The 12,045-nt window shown below is 31.5% G+C and overlaps 1 protein-coding gene across 3 annotated transcripts in view; it reads right to left on the minus strand.

Moving 5' to 3' along the window:
- LOC123014307 (glutamate receptor ionotropic, kainate 2) overlaps positions 1-12,045 on the minus strand; it is a 98,310-nt gene that overhangs the window by 22,738 nt on the left and 63,527 nt on the right. For 2 of the 3 annotated variants that reach the window (XM_044413362.1, XM_044413361.1), the window contains exons 5-8: positions 2,494-2,745; positions 2,370-2,390; positions 1,731-1,906; positions 352-405 (exon numbers count right to left, since the gene is read on the minus strand). In XM_044413362.1, the coding sequence (XP_044269297.1) occupies positions 352-405; positions 1,731-1,906; positions 2,370-2,390; positions 2,494-2,745 (503 nt within the window). The remainder of the gene's footprint in view (positions 1-351; positions 406-1,730; positions 1,907-2,369; positions 2,391-2,493; positions 2,746-12,045) is intronic. The other variant, XM_044413363.1, reaches the window with a different exon arrangement.

Here is a 12,045-nt window from a genome sequence, read left to right on the forward strand (position 1 = left end):
TTAAAAGGTGATGGGTTTACAAAAATTAATTCTACACAATTCTTATGATTAAGTACTTATAAAATAAATACTTATAAAAATGCATCAATAATGATTTGTGTCTTTTTTCCATGTATTTTTATTTGACAGTAAAACAAATCTTAGTTTTAATGAATGTAAAATTGGCAACAAAAATAGATTAAAGTGTTTACGTGTTTACGTACGTAAAAGTCTGTGGAGCATTTAGTAATTTTACTAAAAAAATAAGTGATGTTCATATTTTCAAACATGACAATTTTCTTTAAAAAATAAGTCAGTATTTAAAGTCCATTAAGTCTTCAGTTTGAAAATAAGGTACGGAAGAGTACTTACAAAAGTTGTGAACATGTAGTGGTACCGATAGTCGTTCATTTGGAGTTGCAAAATCTGCAAGAACAACAATTGATTATTTTTTGACCAATGGTAACAGCATCAATTTATGACTAATCAAATTGCTTAGACAGTCGTAATACCACGGTAGAAATCAAAGCATAGTTTTCCCAAACAAACTAAGTTGGAAACAACGTTTTGTATTCGTTGACATAACAAAGCGCCTTAGCAGGTTTAACTTCGATTCGCCGTCACCAGCAGATCAAAGCATGCTCTGGATTTCAGTAAACCTGAAGCTGCCATCAAATTGGCGGTCTTTGTAGGGTGCGGGATCAGCGCTAACAACATGTGGGGCTCCCAATTTAACTGTGCTGTATTTATCCGTATAAAACGCAAAAAGGGAAAAAGCTCTTTTCTAAATATTGGAATAAAAAGAAATTTATGTTCGGACGCTCTAGCTATGCCCCAACTAAATTAATAATTCCACATAGGTGCTCGAAGAACGACACTATACAACATTTCCCTAATGAAAAACACGTTTGATCTATATTACAAATATTTTCGTAAATTCCAAAGCCCTGGGTTCAATAGGGATTAGCGAAATATTTTTCTCATTGGATTTGGAGAGAATTCGGACCTGAATATAAGTAATTTGGAAATGTCATCATTGAACGCGGGGAAGAAATAATGTATTGAGGAAACGCTTATTCAAAATATCCGGGAAAACATGCACCCCTAATTTGTTTCTCAAAATCAACCATAACAAATGAAATAATTACATTAACAGTGCTTTGACGCCATCTTCTCTAAGCTGTAGCATTCAGCTTAGAGCTTATTTGAATTTCTATGCATAGAAAAGCGTTTATCAAAATTGTATAACCAAATTTAGACACTTGTGTACATGTGTTTTTTTTATTATTTGGCGACGTTACTTTGAAAGCGAATTTTCCTCTATCATAATTTCAGATATTTGAATGCTAAACTAAAACTATAAATTCTCCAGAATATTTTATAAGTTGTTTGCAAAAAGTTACAATTGCTAGAAGTTTTTATTTTAAAAATAGCTCAAAAATATTAAAAGGGATGGAAAGTGTCTCGAATTTGTCTAGAAAAATAATTAATAAAGTTTGCGATAAAAATGAAAAGGAATTTCGAAGGTGATCGATACGAAAAGTTTTACAATATTATCCGCAAGCCGCCAAAACAACTTTTCATATAAATTTTTGATTAATAATTACACAAGTGACAAGTAATTCATCGTGGAATTTTTGTATTTGGTGTTCTGCGATAATACAAACAAGATATCTGGAGATTTATGACCTTAGGCCGTCTTATTTCTAATTCAGAGAAAAACATTAATAAAAATTTGCAGCTCGACATACCGCTCTAAAAAATTTTTGGATGTTTCTGGGATTCGTGTCGACGATGAGCTTGTAAATTTCTTTTTGCCTCACTTCTTTCAACACTTGTCGATATGAAGTGGGGCCAGCTTGGCGGATATACATTTCAGTCTTTGCAGCAGCCGGCGCCTTGACCAATTCTTGTAACTTGAAAAGGCCTGAAAACAGACTCGCCAAAATGGAAACAAGAAACTAGATCAAACTACAAACATAAAAACAGTTTTGATAGTCATGCATTCTTGATTAAAAATGTAATGAGCAGCTGTTTTATTTACAAGATGACAACAATGGTTGTCTTGTCTTCAAAAAAAAAAAAGATTTAATCATACAAAGAGCAGCAAAGAATACAATATCAAAAATAACATGCTGGGAGGTTCGTACAGAATAAAATATTGCGTGCTTGTGATCCTCTTACTATAAGAAAATTAATCCGCAACCCCAGCAACAAAAAACGTGTTGCAGTGTTACGAAAAACTGGATTAGATTTTCTGGGATAAAACGAATCAAATATTCGGATTCTGTCAATTATCATGCAAGTTGGAAGTTTGCTCGAAGCTTTAAAGCTCTAAAGATCTAATGCGCTTTACTAATATAAAGCTTAAAAGTTGAACAGCTGCTGACCTTTTCCCCCAACAAGTGGAACTAAGAAAAAAATAAGATTTTCTAACTCAATTTCCGAATTCTTTCGATCGTCTCAATCTTTTTTGCGAGTATTAACACTTTGTAAATGGAAAAATTTACTGACCGTAGTCTTCTTCGTATATAATGGCGACTTTGGTCCAGTTGAGGAAGGTCATCAGATCTTTGAATGCCTTGTTCATGTGTTCTTGACTCGGATGTAAATTGATTGACAAGTCTTTGGACAAGGGCTCGAAATCTATTCGTGCCTCAAGATGGGGCACGTCTAGTGCTTCGCAAATACTTTGAATATGTGCTCCTAATATTGGATCCGAAGGGCCGAAGATAGCCTGGACGCCGAATTCCATCTGACGACATACTGAAAAGATTTGTAAAATTAATTGATTGTTAGAGAAACGATCAGAGAAAGTCCTTTTCGCCAAAGTTGTTTGTAAGTTTGCATCACGAGTTTATTATACTGGTGACCAAACCAAAGTTTCAAGATATGTCAGGAACAAACTTATATTGAATTTATCAGTGTCCATAGCAATACTGAGCAAACTTCGATAGGACAGGATGTTAGGGCGGTGTGTCTCCGGTGGCTTTCTGCCGGTTTATTGGCAAGTAACTCTTAATCAAAGATATTCCGAAGATCTAATCATCTGCCTTTAATTATATCAATAATTTTCTTGAGGAAATCTCAACTTGAACTCAATAAATAAATACACTTTTAACGAAGGGTTTGAAACTAATTCACATGCGTTCCTGAAAACTTAATAATATTTAATAATATAATACTTAATATAAAAAAGTGTTTTTTGTAGTATTAAAAAGTTGCTAAATTAACTTTAAAACTTTTTATCTCAAAACATTATTAAAAATTTAAAGTTGCCTTACAATTTTCGCTTACGTTTTTAAAATCTTTAAAATCAAAATCATTAATCAATAATAATTTTCATTTATTATGAGGTCTATTTTTATGCTCTCGGGCATTAGAGGTTGCTTAGGTTGATATAATATTTGTTTTTTGTATTATATTTGTCCCCCAGGGTTCTGTGTTCTTCACTTTCTAGTTTACTATATTTATTATATTTCATTTTTACAATTTTTAATGCACTTTTGACATTATCTGGTGTGTATAGTCCTTGGGCGACTTACAAGGGTCTCGAGCTGGAGACGCTCGACCTTTCAAACTTGTTGCTCTTGGGAGCCAGAAACATCCATTGCCCTTAGTACATATATAAGTAACTATTGAATATTGTCTATTGTCTATGGTGTCGAAACCGCTACAGATTTGAGTGTTTTTAGACTCATGTAAAACCTCACAAATTATTACTGTTATTATTAATAATAATTATTGTTATTATATTTTATGTATTAAGTATTTGTTAAAAATATTTTCTTAAATTTTTGAGTTATTACTTAAGTATAATATCCCGAATGCACTGATTGTTTCCGAAAATTTTTTCGAGTACCTAATTGTCAGAAACCCCATTAATTAGGCCGAGTGGAACACGAAGGCTAATTACACGTTTTTGCCAATTACGAGAAAACATTTCCGGATTCAATCAATGCCATGAGTGGTATTTATGTGAAAATTGCATAACATCACAAGTTCAAGTAAGTAAGTCTTAGTTTTAGATGTTTAAAATAAAGTTTTACCGAGAGTTTTACTAAATATTTGAGGTTAGTTTTTGTGTCAAAAAAAACTCCACTTATTAATTTTAGCAAATGAGTCAAAAAATTTCCGGACAAATTTTGTGTTGCTATGATAATCATATTAAATACCAAATTCAGATTAGTTTTTCCATATGGTCATGCAATTTTCTAAATAATTTTGTGGCACGAGCCATGCTTTACATACTTTACTTTACTACTTTTGAAAGTTTTAGTTAAAACATACGTCCTCAACTAGTACGCTTACTTGATAGAAAGACTTTTTGATCGCACTGTATAAGTTATAAATTATTTTGATTTGTCGTCATTCTAGCTATCAGGATAAGGATAAGGTACTCAAGTTGTTTGAAAAGAGCTGAAATTGTATTAGTTTCGATGAAATACGTTGATCTACAAAAATTTCTCACTCAAAAACGATGGCAAGTAAAAGTTGCCAAAAACAGTCTTACAAAATTGCATTGTGTAGCAATGTTTCTCGACGAAACAGTGTCACAAAATCAAACACAAAATAGAAAAGATCGTCACAGAGAAATAGTAGTTTATTATACAAGTAAAGAAAAGTTGCTCATTATCTGTGAGTGATGTGTTTCTGAAACGAGTACGTAGCACGTATTTCATGGGTTTGGCTTCGTAATTAGGCTTAAAATTTAGGCGCCTCTTGTATTTTATATTAAGGTACTATTGGCAATTTGGTTAAGATTTTAATTTGTGCTTAAAAACATTTATTTAGATTTTGTTTTATATAAGAATTTTTTTAGACTTAGTTTGCAGTTATAACAGATTGGTTTTTCTTAAATTGTTTGACACTGAACTTAGGTTTATGATGTGAGAAATTAAAATTCCGATCAAAATCTATTACAACGAAGTTATGCTTTGAGTTGCAATTTTAACACCTGTGTCCTTTGATGATAAGTGCAATCCATCGTGATTTGTTGTGAAGACTCGTTCTAGTGCCGGTAATGTGAACGATCTCGTTAATCGGTTGTTAAGAGCGGTAACGGGTATGCAACATGTGCGCGATGGGAATTATGGTAACCGCGTTACCGCTCGTCCCTAATTTCCGGGGCGGTTCGCAGGTGCTTACTCTAGTCGGTTCTTGTTATCCTGTATGGCCTGCTTGCACGTTCCATCTCTTTCACCTCTTCCATTTATGTATTCATATTCAGAATGCAAATAACAAGCAGGCAATCATTTTCCCATTCTTACGTCTGAATATTATATAACCTTTCAGAGCGTCAGCTTAATACGGAGAATTGGTTTCCAACCCAACCAAATGTGTATTTTGTTACATTTATTCCATATAAATACACCTAAAAACCTTCAACCCCGAAATAATGAATAATAAAAATCCTGCAATCTCGGTTTAATGAGTTTTGCGAAGTTGAAAATGCTACTAAATTTTTTCCTAACAAACGTAATGATTGTGAAGATTTTCAAAGGCATTCCTTTAAATTCTTCCGGTTTTACGACCACTACACATACGCTAAGATCACAACAAAAGTGACTTCGTAAACATAAAAGAAGGCGTTATTGCGAACCGAGTTAAAGATCATCTCCATTTTCACAGTTGTTGGCTGGGGTAATAAAGAAAAGAATTATTTACTGCTCCCACGATTGCTGATTTAATTAGAAAGACGTGACGTTTTTCTTCAAGATAATTGTATTGACTGCAAAGTAGCTTAACGTGGCTTTTAAGTGATAGAGTCTTGATTAAAATATAATAGGAATTATCAAATAAAAAATATTTAATTAGTGTTTCGGGTGGTAAGATTCTAATTAGCACAATCTCTGTCCAAAACGTTAACTAAAGTTTAATGCTTACATAATTAGTGGTAATGAAGCATTAAAGTGTTCCAACACAGGGTTACAGCACATTTGCAAAACTATTTCAGCTAAAAGTTTTTTAAAAACTAAAATAAAATAAAACAAAAAAACGTATTTAGAGTTCTAACTCTACTCTAACTCTCTCTTTTAACTCTACTCGTAATTAATGCCAACATTTTTTGTTAGTTAGTGATTGGATTAGATAGATTAAGATCATGGGTACACTTTTATTGTTTGAATACAAGATAATTGTTTTTTTATGAAGTAATTATTAATTTGACAGCCACTATCAAGGGTTTTCTAAAATAAGATAATATGTATTTTTTTATTATACCTGCATCATAATCCTAAATTAAAACACGCTGCAACGTGCGCAATTTGGCCTTTATAGCACGCTGAATTTTAAAGTTGTCTAGGTAACAAGAAATAGTGAAATGTCTGAACCAATTATAACGTGAAAAAATGTGCTTAATAACGTAAACTTGTAACTGTCTCTACGAAAACGATTCACAAACAACCTTTGATAAATTTATTGTGTAAATTCACATTTTTTCAATGCTCATAAAAGATCGTAAATAGCCAGGTATAATAAAAAATAGCGTATAACACTCGTTTATAAGCACCTTAAAAACATTTACGACGTTAAAAGCACTCCGCTGACGCGTCGTGTTCTTAAACCCGTCATGCGTGTTTTAAACGCTTGCTTATAAACTAGTATTATAATATACTATTTTTGTATCTAATGTTTTGTAACAATTGAAATTATGTAAAACATCTTGTATAATAGTTATTGTACCTATTCCATAATATATCAAAAATTAAATTTAGTTCAAATGAAATAATGCGACATGAATCAATGTTATGTTATGAGAAGGAAAAACGGCGTAAAATAATGATCGCTGTAAAATATGAAAACTGACAATAATATGAAAACACTAAACACAGCTGCCGCAATAAAATGTATTTTATATACGGAATTTATGGCTCTGGAGTGCACTTGATATAACTCTGGATTTAAAATTTTATAACTGTGCTGTCTCATAACGTAATGACATATTAATTAGGCATTAAACGTTTTAAACTTTGCAGATTGTGTCCAATATTTGTCCAAATTTTTACCTGTTTGGTTCCAAGTTGGAATGATAAAAATTACATAGGTATAGTCTGGAAATTCCGTAGTTTACGATTTGAAATAGAGGTCAGGAGATTTCAGTGAAATATTTGATCGTGCGATATATTTTTATGTTTTTATCCCTACACAGTATTGTCATAAATAAATCGTGGACCTGAGCTTACGTCATAAAACCACTGCAGCTTAGAGTAGACGCGGATAAAGCTGCATTTTATTGCAATTTTATTGCGTGCACGTTACCATCATTTTTCTGATATCCAGTTCTTATCTGAATCAGAATTATCGGACCAGATAATGTCTCACATCATAAACCGGTTTTTACAAGCATAAAAACGGGAGATTGATTTACCGGACGAGGCACGTCTTGCATTACCCAAACTTTTACACTTTTAATTTGGTAAATTGCAAATAGAGGGAGTTTGCAAGAGCGTTAATGAATTGGAACGTGACAAGTTTGCAGAATCGATCGTGGGTTTAATTGTCGCCATGATTTCAAAGAGTTTTGCGGACAATTTCGCCATTGATGATGTTAATAGTTTTACACAGTTCGTATTATTTTGGTAAGTTTGTAATCTCGTAACTAAGCTTATTTAAACGGGATCCTGCAAACGAGGAAGGGTCACGTATCCGGTATAATTAGATTCTTTAGTTATGGTAATGAACTAATGTAGTTCACAAGAATGAGAGTTAGTATCTTCATAAAATAAAATTGTAATTCAAAACCAATTTTTTATTTTATATTATTAAATTATTTTTGAACAATTAAGCAACAAAAGCTTTGTTTGGCTTTACGACCGCACTGAACTACATTAAACATTTGCTTTGGTTCTAGTCATAGTTAAACAGTATTCATTTCATATAGAACATAATGGAAACTGCACTAAAATTATTATTTTGGATTACAATCACAAACTCTTGTGTAGTTTTTTTAGTGACCTTTACAACAAAATTTTGATTAAATTTCATGTAAGATTTGGCACTAATTTACAATACGAATCTACCTTGCTAGAGAATTCCCGGTCTAATTAGGCAAAGCTGCAAAGACATGAAAATTCAACGAAAGTTACCAGAGTTTGTTTTCTAAGTGGATTATTCAAGTTTGGACTTATTGAGAAAGATCGCGTCACGAAATTGCCAGACTTGATTTTTGGCTTACAGGTTGATTTAAAGAAGTTTTTGCGCTTGATAACTGCAATTTTTATTGTTTATTTATAATGGATAGAACATTTTAGGCAACGACTAGATTTTTACTTAGTTCTATCTACCAAATGGATGTTTTGAAACATTATGAAACGTTTGCATAATACCGCACTGTTAAATGTGCTTTGTTAGAACTCTGTGCTTAATTGATGTGTGGGTTAAAACAACCTCAGTCGTTAAAAATCTTTATTGACATTTTAATAAGTACAGAATTTTAATTAAATTAATCAGTTTAATCTAATCACAATTTTAGAAGATGTAATTGGTATGTCGAGTAATGCAAAAATGCATTTTTGGTAGGTTTCAGTATCCTCCATTTTTAAAAACTTGTTTTTTAAACTCCTGATATTGCATTTTCTTCCATTGCGTCAAATTTATAAAACGTGTTTTTAAAGTCTGTTTTTTTTTTAAATGGAAATGCCAAACAATCTTAACGTTGGCACCACTAGTAAATTCATTAATGGTTATTTTAAGAAAGGAAGTTGGCAGTTCCGGTTTTTTGAAATAATTTGAAAACAATGTCAATACACGTCAACACAAAAAGCCGTCTAAGAAAATTTAGATACGAAACACCAAAAACGGAACAAATTCGGTACCGCTAACAGTTTTTAGATTTTTGGAAACAAATAGTTCGCAAGCAGGAAGTTAGAAAAAGGGTCTGTTAAAACTTAGACGCAATTTGTAATGCAGGTTTGCTAAACAATAGTAAGGAATTGACAAGAATACTAAATAAACATGAATGAGAAAGAACCTCGGAAAGAACGCAATTCAATTAGTGTCTTGTGCATCGTTTTTTGAGGAACGAGTTGAAAAAGTAACAATTTTGAAACTAAAGCTGAAGAAGAATTTATAAAATGCATCAACTTTGAGCTCATTTCAATAAATTAGGTACACAAAATTTATTGCCAATCATCATAATATCTACTTGTATCTTTTGCTAAATAACTTTTTTCTGTATATACATCCTTTTCATTTTTGTCCACAACATTGTAGGTACTTACTTGCGGTGTGTTTCTATCAAAATTGAATTCTGTCTTAGACCTTAGGTAATGATGCCTGTCCTCAGGTATTTATTATAGCGCTTTCAAAGAGCAAAGAGGGACACAAGATTACTAAAAGTCAAAATTTTGCCAACATCTCAATTTGAAATCATAACCATAATTTTTTAATATAATTTCTAGGGACAAAAACAAACAAAATTTGTGGCTATGGAGACAAGCTGCTACCAATTTTTTCACCTTGGTGACTTGGTAATTTCCATTTAAAGAAAAAACAGACTGTACGTTTTGAACTATGGTTTTAATTGTTTTAATTACAATTGCTACAGTATTACAAAATTAAGGCACAGATCACGCTGAAATTTTATTTATATAAAAAAAAAGCAAAATGTGTATTATTAATTTAACATGGTATTATGTACTGATACTGATATAGTTGTCCCGAAATAGTTATGAACGTCATAAGGGCGATATGTAGCAAATAACAGACAGGATGGAAGTTTGTAAAATCGAGATTTTACTATGAATCGCGTCTGTAAAATGCGTCTCGGACGTATGTTGTTTACTATTTTTCGTGATACTAAAAGATTTTGGCAAAATTATTCAAAATCATAATGTCAAATAATATCAAATTTGACGCAAGTAGCCTTTCTTCGAGTGTGCCTTTCGTATAGCAACATTCATAACAACGTCCGTTAATAATCCGTTCTTTAGGACCAGTTTTATAATCGAATTAAAAGGACTTTAAAATTAATGTTGGTTTAGAATGTGAAATTTTTGTCAACAAATCCGTAGTAATCAGCACATTTTAAACAACATTTAATTTAATGTTTTTTTTTTTTAATTCGATTATGAAACTGGCTCTTAAATTGTAACAGCCTAGACTGTTATCATTGAGATAACAAGCATGGAGACAGTACGAATATGATTAAACCACATAACGCAAATAATAACCGAGGCGATGCGGTGGAATATTGTAATATCGAGCGATCAAGAAAATTTGTAATCGAGTCATCGTTGCACCCGAGAACGTACGTCTAACTTCACGTGAAACGTCAAATAAAATGACAAGTCGAAAGGTAAAACGGCAAAATGGACTGGAATTAGTCGCCGACGTACCGTTCTTTTTTGAAGGTAAATTATAAATTTTGTTATTATAATCATCGTCTTTTTGAATTTGCCAATTTAACCTTTCGACTTGTCATTTTATTTGACTCGATTACAAACTATCTTGATCGCTCGATATATCTACGTGGAAATAAATAAATACCAGATGATGGATGAGTGTACTTTGGAATTAATTTCGTATTCAGGATGAGCAAGAGTAGTAGGTTTTCTTATTTCCTTTTAGAAATGTTTTTCCACAAATATTGGCATAACAAACATATTTTTTTAATTATAAAAAAACTACCTAGTAAAAATTTTGTGCACTGAAACACATACAATTTTATTTTAACAAATGATATGAAAGAGGAAGTTGTATAGTTCAATTAAACTCTCCAGGTAATGCGTCGAGACAGCGTCAAATTTTTTCCTTTTGTTTGATACGGCTATCACGTACTTGAAGGCGTAATTCTTCCCACTTGAGCCGTCGCAGTAAATAATTTCTATTATGTTTCTGCTGTGAGAACAGTTTTTTTCAGGGTTTTTTTCTCGTTCAGTAAACAACCTCGAAAATAATACGCAATTAATTAAATTTTGTTTGAAGCAATTTGAATGAAATTAAAAGTAAATGTTGGGTTACGATATTGAATGAATTAAGCGACTGTGACGACAATATTTCATACACAATCGTTGTAATTCATACAAGCTGTTAGCGCACTGTAGTGAAAATGTGAAGCAGTTACTAACTTGGTTATAGTTGCAACTTAGAGATTAAATTACAATTGTTGAGACACTTGCATAATTGTATAAATTAATTTGGAACATGAAATGTTACGTTAGATAATAATACCATTCTCCTAATGTTGTCTGAATAAACGCTTGTATCTTACAATTCCTTCGCATAAAATTAACGGAGAAAATCTTAATTTTCACTCGGATGATTCATTCAGTTGTTCTTTTTTTTGCGATTTCTTTTATTGTTTATTGTATGATTAATAATAACAGGGGCTCCAAAGATGCATTTAGTATTTGCCTTGTGTACAAATTTTGCATGCACCTGTTTTTTATTAAAGAAGAGAATGTCCTCAGTTGAATTTTTGTAGACAAAAATTATTGAATGTTTGAAAGAGCATCCCAGCTGCTTGCATTGCAGATGTCATTTTTACAGGGAACACATCCAGATACTACAACAGTATTGTTTATTTTATAGTAGTGGAAAAATGTTTTTTTTGAGAATAAAATAATAATAGAATTGAAACAAATATTGGCATTTGGTCTAGTTCGTGTTTGTATTTAGTTGTCAAGATAATATAGTCGAAGAAATAAATTTACATTTACTCACGATTTTGTAAAAATATGATGAGTACCTAATATAAAACAACAACAACAAATAATTAAAAAATAACCAAATGATAAAAACATATAATTATCGGTAGGTGTAATTCGCTTCTTTTCTAATTGAATTTGGAGGAAAACGCTAAACAGTATGAACTTTTAATTTAAATTAATTTAAACTTAATTTTATTAAATTTTATTTTTATAATTTGTAATTAATTATCTTAAATATGACGTCTTAATTAAATGAATACACATATGATTTAATTAGGCATTAAATCTCCCAACGTTCTTAAATAATTTGCCAAAATCTTTTTGCAAGTAAGTTATGTTTATGAGTCCTTAATCTCAGGAATAATATTCTTATGAACTTTCTACCGTTCTTGTTAATATCATTATTGTTCATAAA

Source organism: Tribolium madens, unplaced genomic scaffold (genome assembly GCF_015345945.1).
Source record: "Tribolium madens isolate multiple individuals breed KSU strain unplaced genomic scaffold, Tmad_KSU_1.1 Scaffold_97;HRSCAF=244;Tcas5.2_LG3a, whole genome shotgun sequence".
NCBI lineage: Eukaryota > Metazoa > Arthropoda > Insecta > Coleoptera > Tenebrionidae > Tribolium > Tribolium madens.